General features: G+C 40.1%; 3 protein-coding genes across 7 annotated transcripts; 2 read left to right on the plus strand and 1 right to left on the minus strand.

Annotated features, from left to right (window-relative positions):
• Positions 1–4,048: 4,048 nt before the first annotated feature.
• Positions 4,049–8,130, minus strand: LOC4338540 (S-adenosylmethionine carrier 1, chloroplastic/mitochondrial). Of its 5 annotated transcripts, none has more exons than XM_015782220.3 (13): positions 7,965–8,130; positions 7,822–7,865; positions 7,606–7,678; positions 7,319–7,401; positions 6,545–6,621; positions 6,124–6,214; positions 5,807–5,860; positions 5,624–5,719; positions 5,343–5,432; positions 4,933–4,984; positions 4,751–4,812; positions 4,566–4,646; positions 4,049–4,484 (listed from the first exon to the last, which is right to left on the minus strand). In XM_015782220.3, exons 3-13 carry the CDS (start codon positions 7,658–7,660, stop codon positions 4,359–4,361), a joined length of 867 nt encoding a protein of 288 aa, XP_015637706.1. In that variant the 5' UTR covers positions 7,661–7,678; positions 7,822–7,865; positions 7,965–8,130; the 3' UTR covers positions 4,049–4,358. The 5 variants fall into 5 exon arrangements, with proteins under 5 accessions (XP_015637706.1, XP_066166809.1, XP_066166808.1 ...); XM_066310712.1 differs by having other exon boundaries at positions 7,982–8,000; XM_066310711.1 differs by lacking the exon at positions 7,965–8,130 and having other exon boundaries at positions 7,822–7,912.
• A 651-nt stretch (positions 8,131–8,781) lies between these two features.
• On the plus strand, positions 8,782–11,832 carry LOC107277871 (uncharacterized). Its single transcript, XM_015782221.3, has 2 exons — positions 8,782–11,000; positions 11,101–11,832. The coding sequence occupies exons 1-2, from the start codon at positions 10,871–10,873 to the stop codon at positions 11,721–11,723; spliced, it is 753 nt and encodes a 250-aa protein (XP_015637707.1). The 5' UTR covers positions 8,782–10,870; the 3' UTR covers positions 11,724–11,832.
• A 4,677-nt stretch (positions 11,833–16,509) lies between these two features.
• On the plus strand, positions 16,510–23,640 carry LOC4338541 (glyoxysomal fatty acid beta-oxidation multifunctional protein MFP-a). The gene is made up of 18 exons (XM_015782336.3): positions 16,510–16,754; positions 17,230–17,301; positions 17,381–17,437; positions 17,520–17,573; positions 17,657–17,724; positions 17,831–17,912; positions 18,635–18,690; positions 18,807–19,109; positions 19,207–19,293; positions 19,667–19,841; positions 19,919–20,040; positions 20,577–20,740; positions 20,826–21,080; positions 21,968–22,089; positions 22,205–22,326; positions 22,851–22,999; positions 23,114–23,252; positions 23,380–23,640. Exons 1-18 carry the CDS (start codon positions 16,661–16,663, stop codon positions 23,413–23,415), a joined length of 2,157 nt encoding a protein of 718 aa, XP_015637822.1. The 5' UTR covers positions 16,510–16,660; the 3' UTR covers positions 23,416–23,640.
• The last annotated feature ends 2,409 nt before the right edge of the window (positions 23,641–26,049 follow it).

The raw sequence follows: 26,049 nt of genomic DNA on the forward strand, positions 1-26,049 counted from the left end.
TTCCTTCTCTGCCTTGCTAAGAGTGTAGCTGGCTGGACTCAAGTAATGGCTTCCTTTCTCCTTTGGTTCCGGGTGAAGGTCACCGCGTTGTTCCATATGCTTTAGATCATTACGTGCTTCCAGTGTATCTTTCGACTTTCCATATACACCTAGGAAGCCAAGAAGGTTTATGCAAAGGTTCTTAGTGAGGTGCATCACGTCGATTGCGTGGCGGACATCCAAGAATTCCCAATAGGGTAACTTCCAAAATATAGAGTTCTTTTTCCATATCGCCGCTTGACCATCTTCGCTCTCTATAGGCTGGCTGCCAGGCCCCTTTCCAAACACTACTTTAAGATCTTTAACCATAGCAAACACTGTTTTCCCGCTGTGATGTTTAGGCTTCGTACGATGGTCCGCCTTATGTTTAAAGTGCTTGCCTTTCTTCCGTACCGGGTCGTTTGCTGCAAGGAATCGACGATGTCCCATGTACACAACCTTCCTACAGTGCTTAAGATACGTACTTTCTGTTTCATCCATACAGTGAGTGCAAGCCTTGTACCCCTTGTTGGACTGCCCGGATAGCTTGCTAAGTGCAAGCCAATCGTTGATGGTTACGAACAGCAGCGCTCGTAGGTTAAACTCCTCCTGTTTGTCCTCGTCCCACACGGGGACACCTTCCTTCTTCCACAACAGTTTAAGATCTTCGACCAGTGGTCTTAGGTACACATCGATGTCGTTACCAGGTTGCTTGGGGCCTTGAATTATAATCGGCATCATTATATATTTCCTCTTCATGCATAGCCAAGGGGGGAGGTTGTAGATACACATCGTAACGGGCCAAGTGCTATGGCCGCTGCTCATCTCTCCAAAAGGATTCATGTCATCCGTACTTAAACCAAACCGTATGTTTTGTGCGTCCTTTTCAAAGTCTTTAAATTTTCTGTCGATGTTTCGCCACTGCGAACCATCGGCGGGGTGTCTCAGCATCCCGTCCTGTTGACGCTCTTCAGCGTGCCATCGCATCATTCTAGCATTCTTCTTGTTCCTGAACAAACGCCTTAGCCGTGGTATTATAGGGAAATACCACATCACCTTAGCAGGAATTCTCTTCTTCGTTAGCTGCCCATCAACTTCTCCTGGATCATCTTGTCTAATCTTGTATCGTAGTGCTTTGCAAACAGGGCATGCTTCTAGGTTCTCGTACTCCTCACCGCGATATAGGATACAATCATTCGGACATGCGTGAATCTTCTGAACTTCCAGTCCTAGAGGGCAGACTATCTTCTTAGCCTCGTACGTTGTCTCGGGCAATTTGTTTCCCTCCGGAAGAATGTTCTTGACGAGTTTCAATAAATCGCCAAATGCCTTGTCACTAACACCATTTTTTGCCTTCCATTGCAAGAACTCCAGAGTGATATCCAACTTTTTGTGCCCCTGCTCGCAACCTGGGTACAACGACGTTTTGTGGTCCTCTAACATCTTCTCCAATTTATGGGCCCCCTTTTCACTTTCGCAATCCTCCTTGCATCCTGCAACATTTGACCAAAATCATCCGCAACGTCGTTACCATCAGCATCCCTTTCCTCCTCGCCCGTTTGATTTCCTTCAAATCTAGCGTACTGAGCAAAGTCCGGAATATTGTCGTCTTCCACTTCATCTTCTTCCATTTCAACACCTTGCTCTCCGTGGGATGTCCAACAATTATAGCTTGGCATGAACCCCGACTCAAACAAGTGGAAATGAATAGTCCTGGATGCAGAATACTCCTTCTGATTCTTACACTTATTGCATGGACAACAAATAAAACCCTTTTGCCTGTTAGCTTCGGCCACTCTCAAAAAATAATGCACGCCATCAATAAACTCTTTGGACCGCCGGTCAGCGTACATCCATTGCCGATCCATCTACATGACATGAAAAAAAATTGTACACAAATAATTATTCGTACAATAATGACAGTCATACAATAATTATAAAATAATTACAAACTCTTTCAACAGTCACACAATAATGACATATCATTATTCATAGAAAAATTATGAAATATTACACCAAATAATTCTTATTTACTATTTATAAAGTTTTAAACTAATATTAATGTGTTGTACTTATTTTAATTTTTCATTTTAGTTTGTTTTCTATTATTCAAGATTAACTTTCACTATATTTTCCTTCTCAACTATTTTATAAAACCTTCTTTAGCAAATAAACTAAATTTCTATATATTCTTTCTTCTCCACACAAATTTTCTCTCTCATCAACTTACAACAAAATTTTGGAGACAAAAAAGTGTGCAAAACATAGCTCCAAATGTAATATGACAAAAAAACATTGGAGGATGAAGTTGCTAACCTTTTAGACACCTCCGATTTGTATATAATCACCAAAATAAATTCACTAGAAATTTTGGCATGACCTTCCCTCTTTTTTGAAGAAATTTTGAAGCTTGCTCGGGCTGGAGGAGAAAGAAGACATATATATATATATATATATATATATATATATATATATATATATATATATATATATATATATATATATATATATATATATATATATATATAGGGGTGGGACTTTAGTCCCGGTTGGTGTTATGAACCGGGGCTAAAGATCGCCGGGATCTTTAGTCCCGTTTGGTAACACCAACCGGGACTAAAGTTACGATCTTTAGTCCCCGGTTGGTATTACCAACTGGGACTAAAGATCCCAGGGGGCCTGTCAAGCCCTGACAGCATTTGAACCGGGACAAAAGATGATCTTTAGTCCCGATTGGTGCCAACCGGGACTAAAGATCAAATATGTCCGTTACCCTTTTTAACCGGGACTAAAGATCATCTTTAGTCCCGGTTTTTGTTGCAACCGGGACTATTGTGGAATTAGGCCGACCGACGAAAGATGGTTTCTCTACCAGTGGACTTAGGCCTTCATCGTTTTGGCTTTTTCCCTAATAAGCCAAAACAGTTTATTAGGGAATAAAAATGAATTTATAGGTACAACTTTTATATATGTGTTCTTGGTGATTTAAAAGCTAATGCTGAAAAAGAAACTACGTTGAAAATATCTCAAAATCAGTCTTAAAATTAAGTTTGAAAAATTAAATTTTGGTTTATTCTTTAGCTGTTTAGGCCATCCGATGGGGGCCTTAAGGCCCCATCGTTTCGCTTTTTTTTCTAATAAGCCAAAACGGCTTATTAGAGAATAAAAATGAATTTGTAAGTAAAACTTTTATACGTGTTCTTGATGACTTAAAAGCCAATGCTGAAAAAGAAACTACGTTGAAAATATCTCAAAATCAATCTTAAAATTAAGTTAGAAAATTTAAATTTTGGTTTATTCTTTGGTTGTTTAGGCCATCCGATGGGGTCTTAAGGCCCCATCGTTTCGCTTTTTTTTTCTAATAAGTCAAAACGGCTTATTAGGGAATAAAATTGAATTTGTAAGTAAAACTTTTATATATGTGTTCTTAATGACTCAAAAGCCAATGCTGAAAAAGAAACTACGTTGAAAATATTTCGAAATCAATCTCAAAATTAAGTTTGAAAATTTAAAATTTGGCTTTTCCTTTAGCTTATTAGCCTAATACTTTCTAATTTGTCTTTTCCTGAATCAGATGGTCACCGTTGTGTTGATTACTTGGCTTACTCAGGTTGCTTTGTGAGATTTACTTTTCACTTGGGTTGATGGGCTGTCTACTTAATTTATTTCAAATTAAGATCGCATTGTTCTGGTAGGGGGAGATAGAATGCAATGTGCTTTGATTGCAATTAATCAAGAGAAATTGGAAGGTAGGTATAGTTAGATGTAAAACAAACTTTTAAAGTCAGTTTTGCAGGTTGTTCACAGATCACTCTCTTTGATGCAGCTATGGAGTGTGCTCCATTTGTTGGACATTTTGCAGAAGTTGATGGAAGAGAAATCTTTCAGCTTCGGCCTGTAGTAGATAGTTTACCTGATGATCTGGGAATCGGTTATAGTTGCCCTGTGTTGTCTTTTCTTTCTTTTCTCCAGGTAAACTACCTCCAGAACAAACAAGAAAAATGAAAAGGAAAATATAACAAGCTTACCATTTGTAAATACTGCTGCAATACTATCTGGATTGACAAAGGTACAATTTGATCGGCAACGACCGACTGTTACATCTACAAGTCATACAGCATGGGTAAACTGCAGGGAGAGAGAGAAGCTATAATGTAGTATAATCAGATTTTAAAAAAAACTTGAACATAATATTAATTCATTAAACGAATGGGAATTTAATCATTGGGACGCAAAGTGGCATTGTCTTCCTCCTCGAGAGATGCACTACTTCTCATGTGAAATCGATCAAAACAAACACAAAACTTGAAGCATCCATCCATGGCCGAGGGTAAAATCTGTCACTCATCCTTCCCGGCTGGTGGCTCGCGGCTCCTCCTCTCGGCGAGCATCGACTTGGTCTTCTCCAGCACGCCGAAGAAGATGGACCCGCCGATGCCAATCCACAGCACCCGCGGCTCGATCCCCTGCCATCACCAGCCACCAAGTTCAATCACAACCCCAGTGCACCCACCACCATCAGCAGGCGAAAGGAAAAATTTTGCTACCTTCAAGAATGCCCCAGGTCCTTCCTCCCTCAGGATTGTCTGGGCGCAGCTTACAATTCCGGAGTACTGGTTCGCTGATCCCTGCGATTGCGGTCCAAAGAAATATATGGGGTCAGCGATACCAACAGGGGTTGAAAGGAATGATGTGTTATTCTGTGGATGGATTTTGATACAAAAGGATCCACCTGAACCATCAACCGCGTCTTCATCACATCGAGTGGTGTTGTTATAGCCCCAGTAATGGCACCTAGCAGAAAGAAATGATGGGTTATAGAAGCAGGTAAACAAAAGAAGGACGGCAACATAAGAACAGAAAAATTGTCCAACAAGGATTAGAAAGTGAGGAAGAAACAGAATTTAGTCCTACCAGCAAAAGCACCAATAAGTGCATTCTCTGGATCATTCAGCTCCCTCTTGGCCTGAACAGACAAGTGAAAAGGTGGTAGTAAATCCATAAATTTCTTGAAATTACAGTTACAGTTCATGGTGGAGTCAGAAAATGTCACAAGGATTATCAATTAATAGTAGTATCTCACTTTGGGCAGCTAATCAAGTTATAGTATTTGATGCAAATAGCACAAAAATGATTGGCAAAGCAGCGTGATGCTGATGCCCACAATTAGTACTTAACAAGATACAAGACTCGTCCATAGACAACATGTATGAAGGTGTGAATCCTCAATCCTACATTTATATTGAGGTCGTCTGAGGCCTAGTAAGGATTGCTAACCAGAAGTAAAATATGGTTCTCATCAAGACAGAGGCTAAGATGGGTACCACAACTTTGTAACCAATTCGAAGTTGCTCATATATACAGAATTGAATGGCATCAAAAGGCAGATCTCGAAGTAAAAATGATCCATATCCCTACAAACAAAAAGAAACAGTATGACAAGGAAGGCAATGAGTTTTTTTCCATTGTAACAACAATTCAATTAAAAAGGCATATTAAACAGATTCAAATAATTATTTTTCCTGAAATATACAGGGATAACAAAAATTAGAGTTGAATCGGCTAAATACAGGTTCCACCATATATGAGGTCAGAAGATACATACAGCGTAAAGACCTCTGAATCCTTCTTTACCAACAATGAGACGAACAGCATCAGGTGCAGACCTGAATTGACCTGTTTGCATTCTTTGTTTGACAACCTGAAAGGAATGCAATCAATTTTCAGTGTAAAACAACATTAAATTCATCAAGAAAAATGTGAAAGAGTTCAGAATAGAAAAACTGACCTCTGTGGGGACGCGAATGAGAGAAGCCGCAATTCCTCCAATAGCCCCGGCAGTCTGTAGCATTCTCATTTAGAAAAGGCAGTGATAGAAAGCAACATGCTCTGAAGATTAAGCATTAAAACGACATCAAACAGCATGGTTGATACTTCAATGCTGTAACTGACGAATTAGAAGTTCTAGAGACTTAACAGATTATACAAAATATTCCCCGCAAAAAAAAACAGATTATACAAAATAAACAGCACGATGTACAGCCTGATCAACATTCTACGTGCAATCAACTAGTGCAAAAACATGTTAAATGCATGTTAACTTACAAAATGGGCAACAGCACTCAAATTTTCAGGAAAAGTCTCCAGTAGTTTTCTTTTTGTCGGTTCGTATATTCCCACAAATACAGCAGAAGCCCTACAAGCAAATAGAGAAGAAACAATATGATGGAAAGAGAATGCAATGATTCCCATGTTATGGAGCCTGAAAAAGTGAAGCTAAGGATTATTACCTGAGAAAGGGTCTAGCCAAAGATAAACAACAGTACTTAATTTAACAATATCAATTTGGAAGGAAAGTAAAAGCAATCATAGCATCAGACCCCAGAATCATATTCAGTATCTTGTCTATGTTAGGTTGTAACATAAATGATGCAAAATGATGAACATATTTACTGATAATAACATGTTATATCACGATGCCAGGAGGAAAAGAAAAGAAACTGAATGCTTTGTATTTTGTACTTACGGGAGAACACCAGCAATATTTCCAGCTAATCCAGAATACAATCCTTTCCATTGAATTTGACTTCCTCCCCGAGCAGCCTATGGAAGATCACAAACTTCAGACAACATGTACAGGTTGCTATTCAAATTTAATAGCAAGCATACCATATTCACACAAGAAACTGGAAGCACAAGATAATATAAATTATAATTGAGACATGCATTTGCTAGAAATATATTAGAATTTGGGGTTGCTTCAGGACCACATCCACATGAAACCCGACATTTATGCATAAACACAGCGAATGCTCTTAGTTGATCCACCCTCCTCACATTTTTCCATTTGAGCACAAGTTCTGAATCAATCCTCTCTGTATAAGCATCTTTTTTAATACCAAAATACTGCAAATACTTCCTTAAATTTTCTCTAGTTACCTGGCATAGGTTAGAGCCTAGAGGACTATAGGGTTCTTACAATCATGCCAAAACATGACATGCCTCACATGATTCATGTAATTACTACTCGCTTGAATCTAAGTCCTTGTTGGACCAATTGAAGAGAAAGATAAGAAAAGGTTGTCATTGCTAGACATTTGCTTAAATTATCTGGTTACTCCAGGTAATTTCAGTATAAATAAGATCCCTTCTTGGGAATGAACTCTGGGGCCTATTTCAATGTAAATTAACTAACAAATTTTTCCACAGTCTATAAATAGCATCGTCACGAGTAAATGCTTTATATATGATGATCAAAAGTGGATACTTGCAATACAGCATGATGCGAAAATTGGATCACCTGAAGCCTGGTTTTTATCGTATCAATCGGGTACAGAGCTGTTTCCACCACCACACCCGCGGTGCCACCAGCTATGACGCCCTCTGCAGAAGACACGGGGAAATAATCGAATTCGCATTGCATCGCGGGACCAATGAAACGGAGTAATTTCACACAAAATTCAGAGAGACAGAGAGAACAAGAACAAGAAGAAAAATGTGGCTATCTATCTAATAACTCTGTGCTCTGTACCATCCATGGGCAGAGGAGGAGGAGGATGAAGCAAACGAGGGGAGGAGTTGACGCACCACACAGAATCTGGAGGAAGTTGAAGGGCTTCTCTTCTTCACCCCCCACCGCCATGCCTCCTTGCTGCAACAACTGCAGCCAAGAAACACCATTGCAACATTCGTCAGGGACGGACAAGCAAGAACCCAAAAAAAAAAAAAACATGGGTGGAGCGGCGACCGCGGGAGAAATCCCGGTGAATCGGTCGGAGAGAATCCCCGTTGGCAAGTTCCCACCTGCGGCTGTGGAGATGGGATGAGCCGCCTCGCCGCGGGAGAAGCTGCGGTGGAGTGGAGTGGATTAGGGGAGGTAGAGGAAGTAGATAATGAGCCCAAATTTGGCTCTCGACTCGGGTCAAGCAAGCTGGTCGAGAACGTGCCTGGGGGCTGGGCCCACCTGTCAGTCAGACCACCGGGCCGAGGAGAGAATAGCTCGCCGTCGCCGTCCCCGAGCCCGCCATCGGCAGCTCGACCGGCAGCCGTCGCCCGTCGGCGTCGGAGCTCCTCGTCGGCGTCGACGTCTCCGAGCCCGATCGACCACGACGCTTCCTTCCCTCCGTCCTTGGATTTTTTTTTATTTTTTCAACTTTATTAATTTTTAATTTTAAAAATAAACGATTCCAAAACTTATTAATATAAAACTTTTGATCACGGCATTCCGTCTTGGCGTGCCAAATCAACGCTAACACATCATACATAGGGAGTGTGACAATTTTATCTTACGAGGTGTGACCAAATAATATTACTACGTCAGTCAGATCGATGTGGCAAAATAATATTATCACATTGACGTGGCCAAAATAATATTGTCACATCGACGTGGCAAAAAATTCATATTTTAATAATAAGTTTTGAATTGATTTATTTTCAAAACTAAAAATTAAAAAGGCTAAAAATAAACAAAAATTAACGTCATTGCTGTCAATTCCGTCCCGGCAACAAGATGACACAAAGAGACATTAATTTTAGAGACAATTTTGTTCTTATCCTTATTTTAATATCTAATATTAATTTTTACCCATATTTTTTTTAAACGAATGTGGCGTTTACTCTTACTTTGGATAGAAGTTAGTGGAGTAAAAGCTAATGCATAAAAAATAAAAAAGAAAAGGGAAATAATGATTTTACATATTATATATTGACCTTTCTAGCCCAAGGTTATTTTACAAATATCAGGAGGCCCTTTCTTCTGCCGCTGCCTCCTTTCCTCAATCCCCATCGCGACCATATAGTTGAGACGGCGGCGGCAGCGGCGGAGACTCGGCCGCGCGCAGGCGGCGTCCGTGGGTCGACCAGGCGGCGGCGAGCAGGAGCCGTCGTTGGCGACCCAACTAGACGGCCGCGACCCGACCAAACCGCGAGCAGGAGGGCAGCATGGCGGCGAGGAGCAGCAGCCGCGCGTCCTCGCCGACCCGACCAAGCCACGGCGACGAGCAGGAGGGCGTGGCGGCGGGGAACGAACAGCAGCCGTCGTTGACGACAGGGCTAGGTGGCCGTGACCTGACCAGGTCGTGGCGGCAAGGAGGTGCAGGGTCGGTTCGGCTCGGCTGCAAGCAGGTGGCTAAGGGAGGAGCAGCAGGCTGTGGGTTGGTTTTGGTGTCGACGCTGCTTGAGCATATCTTGCAAATGGAGGAGATTTTCATGGTTGATAATACTGAGATGAATATGCGGCAGAAATGTTGTCAAAGTTGTCCAAATTCTATCAAAATGCTATTGAAATGTTGTCTAAATTATACGAATCGGATCATGTCACAATGTTGTTGATATTTTGTCCAATTTGTTATATTAGTCAAAATTTATTAAAAATCATTCTATTTTTGAAATAAAGTTTTCCAAGAATGAGGATAAAAACACAATTAATGACTTATAGGGGAAAATGTGCAACATCTTACTAAGTAAGAGTATAAGGCCTTGTTTAGTTTCCAAAACAAAAACTTTTCACCTATCACATCGAATATTTGGATACATGCATAGAGTATTAAACAAAAAAACAATTACACAGTTTACTTGTAAAATTAAATAAAAAAACAATTACACAGTTTGCTTGTAAATTGCAAGACGAATCTTTTAAGCCTAATTGCGCCATGATTTGACAATGTGGTGTTACTGTAAACATTTGCTAATGACGGCTTAATTGGGCTTAATAAATTCGTCTCGCAGTTTCCAGGCGGAATATGTAATTTGTTTTGTTATTAGACTACATTTAATACTTTAAATGTGTGTCCGTATATCCGATGTGACAACCAAACACAAAAATTTTCACCAACTAAAAAAAGGCCTAAATATCATTTTGCCAATGACTTAACACTGTTAACTTCATCATCCAAAGTAGGGGTAAAATGTGGATTCATTTAAAAAACAGAGGCAAAAATGAAAACCCTAAAAAAATAGGGCAAAATCAATATTGAACATCAAAATAGGGGTAAGAACAAAATTACCCGTTTATTTTATTTTATTTTCTTAAACTCTAAAGTAAATTTCAGGAAATCCTAGCACCCTGTTGACGGTCTTTTAACTATAAAATCCGACCCTTCATAAAAGCAAATAAAAAAATATAAAATGGAATATCAAACTTAGAGGTAGTGTTTATTATTAACCATTTCCACAAGTCTTGGTGAATACATGGATTAGAGGTCTCACATGTCAATCAAAACCACCTATAATTGAGCCTAACCAAGGTACAACACGTCTTATTTTGGAGAATCAAGGATTGAGTGGTATGAAATCAAGAAAAAAAGGGAAGCAAATGACCACACCATCCCTAAGGACATATATCTTAGAAATTTGAGACATAATGGTTAGTGAGAGCATCAATTCTAAATTTGCTAATAGATAAGGTGCCACGTTAGCAAATAGTGAAAGTAGATCATATTTTCTAAAAGGCAATACTAGAATGTGAAAACTAGCATACCTAGACATATCCATGAAATAAAAAGGAAGGAAATATACATATACTTTAAATATGAGACATAATAGTTAATGAGCACATTGATTCTAATTTTAGCTAATGGATTGGGTGCCATAGTAGCAAATATTCAAACTAGATCACATTTTTCAAAAGGCAAATAGTAGAATGTAACTAAAATTGGAAGATAGCCAAACCAGCTTATCTAGATTGCCACAAAAGTATAAATTAATATATTGCCTTGTTATGCAGAAGGTACACATCAATGCAGAAAGAGAAGAATACTATGACATACATGCGCCTCCCTACATATATATCACTGTCTCAAGCACTTCTGACCTACAACAAAGATACAATAGGATACACACAAAGTAGAGAGAAATGTCATCAATATCTTACTTCTTAGTAGCTATGCTCTTATGCAACGGTTTTGGGTTCATCGTGTCTGCTCAAGTGGTAGGTGGTGGTTCTTCCTCAAGAATTCCATCCTTCGTTGGGATAGATGGTGGAAGTAAGTTTTCTCCAAGTGGCTTGGACCAGATCCACCATAGACTTATTACTAACCATGGTGTTGCTCTTGGTCCATGTGACCCCATATATAGGTCTTGCAGGTAATGTGATTGGCGTTGGCAAAAGATTGACTCCTACAGGCCCGAATCCAGTCCACAATGAATTTCAACCTCCACCTCCACCTCCACCTCCAAGTCCTCCTAATGGTGGTAATGTGATTGGCAATGGCAAGAGATTGACTCCTACAGGCCCGGATCCAATCCACAATGAATTTCAACCTCCACCTCCACCTCCACCTCCAAGTCCTCCTAATGGTGGTAAGGTGATTGGTGATGGCAAGAGATTGACTCCTACAGGCCCGGATCCAGTCCACAATAAATTTCAACCTCCACCTCCAAGTCCTCCTAATGGTGGTAACGTGATTGGCGATGGCAAGAGATTGACTCCTACAGGCCCGGATCCAATCCACAATGAATTTCAACCTCCACCTCCCCCTCCACCTCCAAGTCCTCCTAATGGTGCTAATGTGATTGGCGATGGCAAGAGATTGACTCCTATAGGCCCGGATCCAATCCACAATGAATTTCCACCTCCACCTCCAAGTCCTCCTAATGGTGCTAATGTGATTGGCGATGGCAAGAGATTGACTCCTACAGGCCCAGATCCAGTCCACAATGAATTTCAACCTCCACCTCCAAGTCCTCCTAATGGTATGATAGCATAGAGCTTGAGTACTTGACATGACACTATGGAGAAGAGATGTTATTTAAAAATATAGCTGAATGTAAAGCATCCAGCTCATGCTAAAGCAATAAAGTTAAGCTTCATTTTTAGTTTTTCTTTGTTAGAAATGATATTTTTCCTTGTTATAACAATGTCCGTATTTCTAAATTTCAATTCAAAAAATTTCTCATTATGCATATAGATTTGAGCAATAATATGTAATGAATTGTTGAGAACTACTATAGCACAAGTAGCACACTACTCCGCAATACCCCTATGCCCCTCCCACCCCACGCAATAATTCATTTACCACACACCAAATCTCCAAATCCTATATATTTACATCGGTTTCCACATACCCATCGACTGCAACCAACACCACCACCTTTTTTCGGATTTAGGAGGCAACAACGCATACAATGTTCTCTAACATCGCGTCACCGGCACTTAGACCCACTTTTTTTCTGCCCATCCCTGACCACCTACAAGTTGGGAGTCCATGTGTACCACGAGGACTGCAATGTTGTACTGGTAAGAACACGTATGGTGCTCTTCGGATGGTTACATGCACATCCAGGTCTTAAAGGTTAGGACTATTGCGAAGTAGTTGTAACTAATTTAAGGGAAAGAGAAAAAAAATTACATACATATTTTGATTGACTGTGATTTATCTCTACTACTTAAAAGAAACAAAAGTAGTATGTCTGCTCCTCTCCACGAAGTGCACAACCATTGCCCCTCCGAGAAAACCAGAAAATAAAACAAGCGATGGTTAAAAAAAAGAGTAAATTACACTAGCGGTCCTTAAACTTGTAACGAAGTTTCACTTAGGTCCACGGACTTGCAAAGCGCGCATCGAGATCCTTAAACTTGGTTTAATGTATCATCCTGTTCCAAAGTCTGGTTTGACCGTGATCTTGCCTATGTGTCATGCCACGTGGACAATGACATGGCTAATTTTTCTTTTTCCCTTTTTTTCTTCCCATCTTTTCTCTCCTTCCTCACCTCGCGTGGAGAAAAATGCGGCAGAAGGGAGAGGAAGGAGGCAAAGTGGAGAAAAAAAGGGATAAGAAGGGAGAAAAAAAGAAGGAAGAAAGGAGAAAAAAATATAAAAATTCCATCTCATCGTCCATGTAGGTAAGACCACAGTCAAACGAGGCTTTGGACCCGGATGATACATTAAACTAAGTTTAGGGATCTCGATGCGCGTTTTGCAAGTTCATGGACCTAAGTGAAACTTCGTTACAAGTTTAAGGACCGCTAGTGTAATTTACTCTAAAAAAACAATTGGATCTACAACTGACGGAGCGTGGGGCTCCTCACCGGGAGACCGCGCGGGCCCCCCTTTGCCGGTTCGGCCGGGGGCGCTAGGTGAGGTTCTAAGCCCTCGATCTGTGGAATGTTTCGCGAGAGAGCAAATGCGCAAGACACGGGCGATGTAGACAGGTTCGGGCCGCTGAGAAGCGTAATACCCTACTCCTGTGTTCTGGTGGATCTGTGTATGAAGGAGTTACAAAGAGCTGGAGAGCAAGAGAGTTCAAACTCTAGAGACTCTCTTCCTCTTTCTCTCCTCTACGAGCTCAGGTGTTCTCCCCCTTCTCCTCGAGCTCCGCCCTTCTCTAAGTGGGCAAGGTCCTACTTTTATATCTCAAGGGGATCCCATATGCACCATTTCTACCTACTCTTCTTTTGGGTGGGGACTCACCCTATCTTCCCAAAAAAGAAAAAACTGGCTTGCGCCTTCGCCTGGAAGCTAAATCACAGCTTGTCTTTGAGTGAGGCCCAGCGTCATCACTCGCCTGACACCGGGGATCTCCCTGTTACTCCCTCATTAATGGGCGGAGATTTGCCATGGCTGTTGTCCGAATGACCCTCTGATGGGATGGGCCATACCTACCTCCACTCCGCCGGAAGCAGGCGCAACGTGGGAGCACGGTTGTCTGCCGATGACGTGACCGGCGTCAGACCAGTCACAAACCGGTCATTCTTGTCTACCACGCGTCAGTTTAGCATGCCACACGTCAGCCCTTCTTCATAAAATGACTTCCTTGTAATGGTTGCGATGAAGCCTGGTATGAATCTAGCCAGGACTGACGTGCTAACTCCAGGAGTCAGCACGCCGGCTCCGGCTAGGGACGAGTGCCTAGAGGCTCTCATCATTCCGACGGGACGGGGCGAGGCGTGCGAAAGGCCGCCTGTTGCCACCTAACCCGCGATCTGACCGGTCTGTGACCGGTCACACACTGTGACCTGTCACGGACCGAACGAGTGTGCTGCGCTGCATTAAATGCGGCGTGGGGCGCTCGTCCAACCCGCAATAAACGCGGTTAGGTGAGCGCCGCTGTGCTCACCTAACCCACACACGTGGCGCCAAACCCACAGGGGGTTGGGGCGCCCCAGCCCTCGGGGCCGAAACGGGAGCGGCCCGACCCCTCGGGGAGACAGAGGGAGGGGCGGCCACATCACCCTCGGGCCCGACCCCCCCGAGGGGGTCAGGCCACGTGGGTGACCGCGGCTGCCCCAAACCTCTAGTCAAGATACCCCCGGTCCCATGTCACCGACAACAACCCTAACCCATCCTGTGAAAGGACCTTGATATCACCTGGGGGCTGGGGTTGAATTGGTGTTCCTACAAATTATAACAACTTTGAAGCAGATTAATAAGCAATTGCACCTTCCGATTTAAGTCAGAGTTTTCGATATGAAATCAAAGTTTCTGATATCAATCCGAATGTCCGACAACTAAGAGAGTAAAACACTAAATGTGAACTTGCATGTAGCTCAACAAAACAATATGTATATGAATCACAAGGAGACAACCAGGATATATAATCAAGATATATGGTTACCAAGTAGATCAACTAAGAATGTAAATAGATCGGCCAAGAATAAACTAAAGCACAATATGAATAAGGCAAGAACGAGCAAACCATGAGAAGAGACATGCAAATTGTTTAACGAAGTTCGAATCCACCAATCCTACATCTTCGTTGAGGGGCCACAAAGGCTAGGTCTCTTTCAACCCTTTGCCTCACGAGGTTGCACAAATACACTCCTCAATTTCACTCTTGATCATTTTTTTTATTTGTGGAGGCACAGTCGAAGCCTTCACAAACTTCCTGTGGCACACCACAACCTTGGGTGCTCACTGGCGACACCTAGACGTCTAGGAGACCTTGATTTCTCTTTTTTATCTTATATTCAAATATGTTGCTATTTTTAAAACTAGATAGCTGACTAGGGTAAAATACTGATTCTATTTATCGTGGATTCGATGCTCTGATATACTACGGAGCGGAATACTACAGAGGAAGCTACAACAGTATCCACACACTTGTGGTTCTGTTGGCATAAGAGCCGTCAACAACAAGTTTTATAGAAAATGGAGAAGTTACTATGTAATCAGAGTTTTTTTTTTATGCGGGGACTATGCAATCAGAGTTGTCATTTGCAGATCACTAAGAAATGATTTTTTAGACCAAGTTTCTTCACTCGACTTATAAGTACATAACTAATCCAATGGCCATTGGGATGGGATTTACAGTAATATCATTGAAACAGAGAAGGGAAATGTGCTTCCACCCAAACTGTTCAGTAGAGAATCACACGGTGGGGTCATTATTTAATTAAATATACTCTTGATTATCACGCAAATCACACGGTATTGCTAACATATTGCCCACGCCCCTCTCGTGATCTAATTTCCTATCGGAGAAGAGGGAAGCTGACGTGATAACGCAAAATTTTATACGTAGTAATAGTATAAAAAGTGGTACGAAATCATACATCCAGATTTGGCTCAAAATACAGCCATATTTTATACTTTTTTTCATCCTATAATATAAGACATTATACCATTTCTTTCAAAATATTAAGAAAGTATAAAAAGACATATCATATAGTACAAAATATGATAGTTGGGGAACAAAGTAGTACTCTACAAGATTTGATATACGAGGAATATAAACTAGTAGAGGAGTTGATAGACGAAAGAATAAACTGGTACAAGAGTACTTGAAGCTGATATATATTTTTACATATTTGCACTAAATTTCTTAATAATACCAATGACCAAATGTTGTGTTAAAAAGTAGAACGTCGGATATTAATAGTTTCTCTAAAACGACAGATTGAGAAAACGGATGAATAGAAAATACATATGATTTTGAAATAATACAAGTGCAAAACAAAAGATTTACAAAATACAGTAAAAACACAACACAAGAATTGTCGTTTTGATTAGGCTGCATGAAAATTAAAAGAATCGGATGAGAGATATATACTCAAATAATTTTTTTCAAGAGGTTTTGGATTTTTTTAACTTTTATATAAAATCTCTACATGATTGTTTATTTAATATAAATTTCCAAATAAACGATAGGATTAAAGTTCTTCATAGAATTTTCTACGTTTTCGTACGAATGAGGAAAAAAACATGGAGCATTTCAACAAACATCTCACTAGACAATTACCTGATTTTTTTTCCAAACAGTGGAAGTCCTTAAGACAATTCATATTTGGCACGTACTAGCAGTAGTACAAATATCTAATTTTTCCAACTTGTATTTAATGAAGTGTACGTGCAATTAATCCAAAGCTCCAATTATTATTAAGGGACATTTAGCTTTTTTTTTTGCTATTTTTAAAATGTGACAATTAAGAATTTACCACTCTATGACATATAGGCCATCACACATCGGTACAAATTTTTTATCACCACTGGCAAATAATTAATCATTTCTATTATTAAAACCAGTTGAACAACCAGAGTCCGGGAGGAGAGTAGTAGTAGTACTATACCATCTGTCGGCTGTATTCTCAGAGAGAGAGAGAGAGAGAGATCTCGCGGCCGGGCGAGTGTGAGCCACGTCATCGTCGCCGGCGGCGAGGGGGGCTCCCCGCATTGCCTTCTCCGGCCGGCGAGCGAGCGAGCGAGCGATGGCGAGAGGCTCCACCTCCGTGGAGGTCCGCCGCGACGGCGTCGCCGTCATCACCGTCTCCAACCCCCCCGTGAACGCGCTCTCCCTCGACGGTATCATATCCGTACAACCCCTCCTCTCCTCCTTTCCATGCTCGGATTCCGCCCATTGCGGGGCTGGTTAGCAGCCATGTTTGCCTGCGTGGTTCTCTGTGTTGTCGCAATCTTGCCAAATTTTGCTGAACTTTCTTTTTGTGTGTGTGTGTGTGTGTGTGTGTTTTGGAAGAACAGGTTGTGAAATCTGAGATGATTTGTGTGCTTTGGGATATTTTGAGGGTCTATGTTAGAGTTGATATGCCAGATTTGGTTGTTACTCCATGTCTCCATGTTCCATGCTCCGAGCCATGCCTTATATATACACGAATTATTTGTTATTGCCAAGTTGTCAACATGTGTTGTGTTACTATATGCAGTCAATTTTTGTTGGCCTTGTTTGATCAGTTCTCGCTGTCGCCAAGTAATTTGTGCTGTTTAATCAAGTAACTATTTTTGTTACTAATTATAGGACCTATGGTTTCTACTTTTGCAGTGATAGCCAGCTTGCAGAGAGATTATGGGGAAGCTCTGAGGAGGAGTGATGTCAAGGCAATTGTTCTCACTGGTACTTACTTGCACATGAGCTTCTTGTCAAGGATCTTATGCTAGCGATGTGTGTTTCTAATGCCTCATATGATGTGAAGGCGCCAAAGGGAGGTTTTCTGGAGGCTTTGATATAAACGCATTCGACAAGAAGCCAAGTAAAGATTGTCCAGTGCTCTCAGTATGTTCCTGCCTTTTTCACCACCCCCACTTCCATTGCTAAATTTTTCTTTTCACCAGAAAATGAGAAGCCTGGATATCTGTCTATTGATTTTTTAACGGACATAGTAGAAGGTAACATAACCTGAGATTTCTTCTTTAAACCAAGTTTGTCAACAAGCTGAATATTTATGTCGTTAAGTTCATGTTGCTGCCAGATGCTCCGAAACCATCAGTGGCTGCTATAGATGGCGTTGCTCTAGGTGGCGGCTTAGAGCTTGTAATGGTATGTGTAGATTGCAATGGTCGAATTGTATGCTTCAACCTTTTGGGATTCTTCTTTTACTTCCAATATGTGGCTATTTTTGCAACATTGGCATTTTCTTGTGCAGGTTTGTCACGCTCGTGTTTCTACATCTTCGGCTCAATTAGGATTACCTGAACTTCAACTGGGCATCATTCCTGGGTTGGGAGGTATGCTCAAGTCCCAACCTGGTCTTTTGGGTCATCCCTTTTTTTTTTAAAAAAAAAAAGAGACTCTGATCCTATATGTTTAACTACTGCGCTTTGTTGGTTTGGTTGGCTTAACTCTAATCATGGGACATCTGTCCTTGCAGCCATTACTAATAAGATATGAAATCAGAAAAGACTGTTGAAAAAGAGGAAGATAAATTATGAACTTTAAGATGTACAGAGGGCGAATACATCAGAAAATGAGCAAGAAAAAATATCTGTATTTTTCTTTTCCAAACTAACTATTTAGTGAAAGGCATAATCATTCTAAAGGAAACGAAAGAACATTTTACATGGTTTCCAAAAAAAAGGGGTCTACAAGGGCCTGTTTGGCATGGCTCCCACTCCCAGATTCTTGTAGAAGACAGAGTTTGTTGCTTAAAATAAGTGATTAATCTAAAAGTTTGAACAAGATGTCTCACACTAACAACCCTAATCTAGCCCCAACTCCAACTCCAAAATTTTTTGGAGCTATATATATTCAACTCCAGAAACAATTGGGGTTGGAGCTTGTACCAAACAGTGCCTAATTCTTTATTAAAAAAACAAGGCATACACAAATTTCCTGTTCTATGGTAACAAAATTAGATATGACGAGAGAAAGCCTCATGGATGTTTATTCCTCTGCCAAAAGAATTTTTTTATCTTTTTCCAGTTGATTGAAGGATCTTTACTTTCTACAGGAACACAACGACTGCCCCGCCTTGTTGGCCTGCCAAAAGCTCTTGAGATGTTGTTGGTATGGCTGTTTATACATTGCATTGTAGTGCATCGACAATTTCTTTTTCCATCTTTTCTTCTATGGTGGTCATGGTCATGCAAGAAAGTTAACTATGGATTGTCTTCTCTTATTAGATGTCTAAACCTCTAAAAGGAGTGGAGGCACATAAATTTGGTTTAGTTGACGCTGTAGTTTCAGCTGATGAATTGATCAGCACGGCCTGTTCCTGGGCTCTGGAAATTGTTGAAGACAAACGCCCATGGTTCAGGAGTCTCCATAGAACCGATAGACTTCCAGCTCTTGAGGAAACGAAGAAAATTCTGAATTTTGCAAGAGTTCAGGCCCAAAAGCAGTCTGCTAGTCTCCAACATCCCTTAGTTTGCATTGATGTCATTGAGGAGGGCATAATTTCTGGCCCTCGAGCTGGCCTAATGAAGGTACATCACCACTTAGTGCTAACTTTTCGAGCAATTGTTACATACCTAGTCTAAGTTGTTCTTAATTCTGTTTAATGTTCATTTTTGGTAATGACAGGAAACACTTTGTGGAAAAATGCTTGAGATGTCTCAGATAAGCAAAAGCTTAAGGCATGTCTTTTTTGCACAACGTGCAACTTCAAAGGTTGTTAGAGTCCCATTTGCTGAAGTTTATGTGGTGTTCATTCTTAATACTTCTTTCATCCTGCCTCATAATCAGAAGTTAGCAATAGATTCTTATGAACATCTGTGAAATGATAAAAGAGAATCATACCTATATGCCTTTTAATCCAATTCGTTTAAGATCAAAACAGAACAAGGTGCAGTACAATTATCTATTTAATTGTATACGATGAATTAGCATCTGAATGACTAAATGCAAAAATGTCGTGTTGCACTGTGATTTCCATGATTACTCTCAAGTAAAGATCCTTTTGGGTAGAATTTTCAGGTATAGAATTATAAATAGTACTTATGTCAAATGCATTCGTTTATCTGAGCGTCTTATGCTCTAACAGATTCCAAATATCAGCATATTGGGGTTGACACCACGGAGAATACACAAGGTGGCTATTGTTGGGGGAGGTCTAATGGGATCTGGAATAGCAACTGCATTGATATCGAACAACCTCCTGGTAATCCTGAAAGAAGTCAATGAGCAGTTCTTAGATGCTGGTATTAGCAGAGTTAAAGGTGATCTTTTTTTGTTTCTCCAACTTTTATTGTTTGTCTTTTAAGTTTTTCATTAATTCTTCTGTTTTCCTGTTCAGCTAATCTGCAGAGCTTAGTCAAAAGGGGGCAAATGACCAAAGAAGATTATGAAAATAAACTTTCTTTACTATCTGGTGTTCTTGACTATGAACAATTTAGAGAAGCTGATGTGGTCATTGAGGTAGATCCAATATTTTCAAGTATTTCTTTTCGCTAACTTTATTCAGTAGAAAATAGCTCTACTTGAGTGCTTATTCTGTTATTCATCATGCTTGCCAGAACTTTTGTGCTATTTATAACATAGTTATGAAATTTAACTGGACTAGATCACTTAAGATGTTGGTTACAGCATCAGAATGTCCGCTTAAGATTTTTTTTTTCCTCTGAAAGAAAAGAAGAACAATTTTGCCTACCTGCAGGACACAAGCACAATGATTTAATAGCAAATTTATAAGAAATAAAAAATACCAGATCACTTCCACTTAAGAATATTTTTATGATTTTTTCCATAGCTTCAGGATAAGGAGAATGATTTAATAACAACTTGATAAAATGATGACATATTATTGACACGATGAATGTTTTCGTTCTTAGTGATTGTAGAAATCAATTCATCAGTCTTTGAGTCAAGTAGTTAACTTGAACTTTTTAAGTCTATTGTAACTGAAGGAGAAAGCACTGATCTTAATCGCTGCTTGATGATAAAAACTCTTGCAGGCAGTTATTGAGGATTTATCACTAAAGCAGAAAATATTTGCTGACCTTGAAAAATACTGCCACTCTAATTGCATACTTGCCACGAATACTTCAACAATAGACCTTCATTTAATTGGCCAAAAGACATCTTGCCAGGATCGAATTGCTGGTGCACACTTCTTCAGGTAATGTGTTATGCCTCTTTTCTTGTATTCCTGTTTTTTTTCTGAACTACTGTTTATAACTTGTCTTTTGATGTATATTCTCCAGTCCAGCCCATGCAATGCCACTGTTGGAAATAATCCGTACTCATCGGACTTCCTCACAAGTTGTCATTGACTTGCTAAACGTGGCAAAACAGATACGAAAAACACCAATAGTTGTTGGGAACTGCACAGGTTTTGCTGTGAATCGGATGTTCTTTCCTTTCACACAGGTGGCTTATTTTCTTGTTGATTATGGTCTGGATGTCTACCACATAGACCATGTGATTACAAAGTTTGGAATGCCAATGGGACCTTTCCGGTAAGGATGCCAGTTTTACTGAATGATCCTATTCCTCTACGGACTTCTTTTTTTTAACAAGATATTCCTTTATAGACTTGAGCACTTAGGCGATGGCTATTAGTCTTGTTAAGCACTTCGGATGCAAATTTATTTTTATTTCCTTTTATAGTAATTTATGAATTGTCTGAATTATGTTCCTTGTAATAAAAGTATGAGGTACAGCTTTCCTGCATCGGAAAGATTCTCAGATGTTATGAGAGCAAATGAAAATTGTCTATGACTATATAAAGAAAGGTGTTTCAGCATTAACCTTACTTGGTTTGTTGCTACTGTTTCCACTCAGTACTCTGTCATGTGCAGCCATTTACTTTTATCTGCAACTGCCAACAAGTCAATTTCTCCATAAACCTGTTATGAGCCATTTTGTGCAGTTTAGATAGAGTAGATAGGATTTGGTTGCTGAACTTTTCATGCCTTAATTAAAAACTTGGACCAGTCCATTCCTCCTATCATACTTAACCTTCAGTTATGTCTAATTTTTTTTGGCTTCCGTTCCAGTAAAACTATGGTACAATACGATTTTTTGAATGGCAACAGATTCATGTCTTTTCTTCTTCCTCTTTTAGCTACCTATTACATTTTCCATGTAACCACTGTTTCTGATGTTACCTGTTTCTTTCCGTTTCTACTATAGTAATGTTGTTCTGATGTTATCTATTTCTGATTTAGTACAACAGATATAGCATACCCATGTTTATTACTGGTCCTTTTGGTAGATATCTTCACACTTTCTTCATGTTTGTTTCTGTACTCTAGTAGATATCTATTTCTTCATTGTTTATTGAAGGGGCCTTTGTGGTGCATGTTTTCTGGACCATGAGTTCTCTGTTGTCTTGTCCGTACAGATTAGCTGATCTTGTTGGTTTTGGAGTTGCTATTGCCTCCAGAAAGCAATATCTCCAAAGTTATCCTGAGCGATGTTACAAGTCAATGCTTATTCAAATTATGCTTGAGGAAAACAGGACAGGTTTTTCATATTAACAATACATTCACCTACAATTTCTTCATGCTGTTGAATATGATTTTGAGCTACATGTGAAGCTGAATCTCATGGCTGATATACTTTCTGGAGTGCTTGGCAGGTGAATCTTCACGCAAAGGATTTTATCTTTATGATGATAAGCGAAAGGCTTCTCCAGATCCTGAAATGAACAAGTACATTGAGAAATCAAGAAGCATGGCTAGTATTGTACAAGATCCTAAGGTACTCTCGTACTTCCTCTATCCCAAAAAAAGCGTAACCTAGTACTAGGGTGTGACACTTAGTACTAGGTTGGGTTTGGAACCAAATTATTCTCCTTTTCTTTATGCTGGACACTTAGTACTGGCCCGTACTGCCATGCATCACATCTCACAGCTGTACTTTGGTTTGCATATTTAGATGTCGTACTTCTCAGAGTAAACTTCTCCGGGTGTCTTTTTTTTGTTCTTTTGTTACAGTAGTGAGCTTTGTAGCAAGGTGCTGAAAACCGTATGAAATTAACCTGATTTCAAAAAAAAATGATAAATTTGAAGTACAATACTAGTTCAGCACAGGTACTGTAACTAGCAAGTGAATTGCAAGGTATCTGCAGTGCTGTAGATCATAGTTTGAAAGAACATGGTTGTACACATGTATGGTTACTGCATCTTTTGGCTGCCGTTCGATATGCAAAATATGCATACCAGCAAACCTTTAATTTTTCACTGCTTCTACACAAAGAAATCTGACAGTTTCTTTCCCGTCAGCTGCCGAAATTAACAGATGATGAAATCGTGGAGATGATGCTCTTCCCCGTGGTGAATGAGGCCTGTCGACTGCTTGACGAGGGGGTTGCTATGAAAGCATCTGATCTTGATGTAGCATCCATTATGGGGAGGGGCTTCCCTTCCTACAGGTCCCTTTCTTTGTTTCTCTTCTGCATCATCTCTCACATTAATTCTCCTTCCCTGCCACTAATTACATGTTCATAACTGGTGAATCTTCCATTCAACATGTATTTTGACACCAGGGGCGGAGTGATGTTCTGGGCCGATTCGTTTGGCGCGAAATACATTTACGACAGACTGAAGGATTGGTCCAAGTATCACGGAGGGATCTTTGAACCCTATGAATATTTATCAACAAGAGCTCGTCAGGGTTTGTCTCTGGTAAGACCTTATATAGCATATTCAATCTGCTCTGATACAGCTTTTGCGTTTACCAAACACCACTTTCCTCTCTAAACCTTTGGGTCGATGGCTTCGCCTTACAAATTTGTCGATGAAACTGCTGCAGGCCGCCATGGCTGATGGTGCAATGTCACGGCTCTAGGGGCTCATCTCATCTGTTCATACTGGTATCCTGCTGCTATTGCTACGTGACTCCCATTTGAGGAGATGCAGTGATGTTATCTCTCTTTTTTTTCCTTTTATTTACAACTGATAGTTAGCAAAATCTGTAATTGTGTACGACAGTTTGAATAAGTGGTAAATCTGGACTACAGTTTATGAATATAGGAAGTATATATATGAATATATTGTAGAGCTCGTTAGTGCATCTGCTGAGACGGCCCATGCACTGATGCACAACTTCTGACGCGGCCCACGCTCATCCTCCTGCCTTCTACTGTTAACAGTTGGCTCTGGCCGCTGTACGGATCTCCACCGTCTCTGCCTATACCCTTCCTGGCTGGAGGTATTCTCCGGTGTAGAATTAAGAGTAAATTAGTAATTTACTAATATAATGATTATGGCTAACTTTATTATTTATGGTTTTTTTTTCGGCTAGACCGATATATGCTCATCCATTGCGTTGGTATCGCTCATATCCTATCGAAAAAGCCAACAAGAAGGAAAAAGAGTTTAATCATAGCTAAATGATGATTATACCTCTCTATATCTATTTTTTTACAATAATGCTTCTCCACATTTATAACTAAGGTGGTAGTATAAATAGATCTAAACCTTTTGATCAAATGAGATTAACGATTCAAGGGCTTTTACAGTGCTTGGGAGGTATGGGAGGTACCCTCCTCCCTGCTTAAAATCTACCGTTGATTTCTGAAAGGGTAACTTTGGAATAGAGATTAACGTAAACACAGATAATTAAGTTATTATTTTATACGGTAATCATTATCATTCGATAACCTTGACTCCTTGCCATTTGATTTTTCCATGGCGTAGATGGTAATCGGCTGCTTGACATGTAGGAGTATATTTCATTTATGACGGCACTCGTACTTGGTTCTTGTTTGATCAAGCTTTGTTATATGCCTATGTTTTTATTTAGAAAGTTCCATGCAAGATTGCAAAAAGTTCGATGCATGTCGCTAATTTGTAGTATTGCTAGTTCTTCCCCGGTTACCTAATTTCAAGTGTAGTTACCGAGTTTATCTCAGCAGTTATTTGGAAACAACCGTTGCCTTCTAATGTGATATCAGGTACAAAATTACCTATATAACCCTCCACCCAATTTTTACTTAATACCTTGGCCTACATTTGTAATACCTTCCTATATCTACCTTTTGTTACAGATCGTCAGATTACAAGCCATCCACGGATATAATGCCTCCCAAGCACGTTAGAAAATCTCTAACGATTCAGATTGCTTTCTACTACAAGTAGAGCACACTGTAGTGGGGCTCTTCTCGCTTAGCAGTAGAGTGTTGGCGTTTTTTTCCGCCAACATGAATTCACCTATAGTATGGAGTTACCAACCATTTTAATCAGGAGAATCTCTTAATCAAGATGGGGTTAGTGAAGATCAAAAACCAGTTGGTGGATCCGATTTAGTGATCAAGCAAATTTCTAGGCCGGTTTGGATTGATTAGCAGTGAACGCATATCTCATGGGCGAATTAGAAAATTATGGAACAAAACTACAAAGGATCTTGTAGCAAAGATAGTTATGGTGCGAATCGTTAAAGATGAACAGAATACTCTGCTAGGGGAAAAATAAAGTAGAAAATGACTAAAAGTAAAGGTAAACGGCTGACGCAAATCAGCCAAGATAAATGAATTAGGGTACTAGGTAAAAGGTAAAGCAGAAAACATTTCTTGTGTATTTCAGGTAAAGGGTTCATGTATTCGATCGAATCGGTCATAATTGGCTGTGTCCATAGGACTATTAGATCCCAAGATTGATTAGGATTTAGGAAACCTCATGCACACCCAAAGAAACACAAGACATATCTTAATTGGACTCGGACTCAGAGTATGTCAATCAGATCACGTGAACCCCGGTCGGACCAGCCTAAACCAAGCTCCTCTTTTTACTACTGTCTGACCGGTCTTGATCCAAAGGCACTAAACTTGGTATATTTTAACATAGATGCTGCCATAGCTCATTTGGTAATTGCATTGATATATTATATTTTGAAATTTTTTTCTCCATCTTTTGACAACTAGCATTGAAATATATTATATTATATTATGGAGAGTTTGATTATGTGGCAACACGGATAAATCAGCTACTTTAGAAAAAGAGGCACAACAAACAACACAATGCATAAAGTATCTGCAGTCATTGGCTAATTCTAACTGAATTTTACCGGATGAAGTAAGAATAGAAAACCCTAGTACAAACCGAAACTGTTCTCCAGATGATACTATAACTACACCTCTAAGGAATAGGTCTTCTAAACGACACCTATAAGTAGGAAACAACGCCAAGAGCATTATCGTCGTCCGTCCTAAAAAATCAGAACGTGGTTTTTACTTGAAGAACTCATTGGGAGGGGAGATAAAACACAACAATACCCCAAGAGGAAACGGCCTCAGCAGGCATCGTCTTTGCTTGCCCATGGTTGTTTAAGGAGACGACTCCGGGTCGGGCATCCGATCGGGAGGGGGCCGACGTCAGCGTCCGATTTACGTGCAAAACTATTTTAAACTGATTTTTCTTCTAAATTACTTATCCAAATCATGATCCGATTACACCATTAAATTCGTTGCAATTAAATCTTCAA

The sequence above is a fragment of the Oryza sativa genome, chromosome 5 (assembly GCF_034140825.1).
Source record: "Oryza sativa Japonica Group chromosome 5, ASM3414082v1".
NCBI classification, from domain to species: domain Eukaryota; kingdom Viridiplantae; phylum Streptophyta; class Magnoliopsida; order Poales; family Poaceae; genus Oryza; species Oryza sativa.

Coding starts and splice junctions, on each gene's coding strand:
- LOC4338540 (XM_015782220.3), bottom strand. CDS start 7,660: ATGGCGGTGGGGGGTGAAGAAGAGAAGCCCTTCAACTTCCTCCAGATT. Junction 6,622..7,318: donor CGATAAAAACCAGGCTTCAG/GTGATCCAATTT, acceptor GATCTTCCATAG/GCTGCTCGGGGAGGAAGTCA. Junction 6,215..6,544: donor AATATTGCTGGTGTTCTCCC/GTAAGTACAAAA, acceptor ATTTGCTTGTAG/GGCTTCTGCTGTATTTGTGG.
- LOC107277871 (XM_015782221.3), top strand. CDS start 10,871: ATGTCATCAATATCTTACTTCTTAGTAGCTATGCTCTTATGCAACGGT. Junction 11,001..11,100: donor CGTTGGGATAGATGGTGGAA/GTAAGTTTTCTC, acceptor TAGGTCTTGCAG/GTAATGTGATTGGCGTTGGC.
- LOC4338541 (XM_015782336.3), top strand. CDS start 16,661: ATGGCGAGAGGCTCCACCTCCGTGGAGGTCCGCCGCGACGGCGTCGCC. Junction 17,438..17,519: donor CGCATTCGACAAGAAGCCAA/GTAAAGATTGTC, acceptor TCTTTTCACCAG/AAAATGAGAAGCCTGGATAT. Junction 19,294..19,666: donor CACAACGTGCAACTTCAAAG/GTTGTTAGAGTC, acceptor ATGCTCTAACAG/ATTCCAAATATCAGCATATT.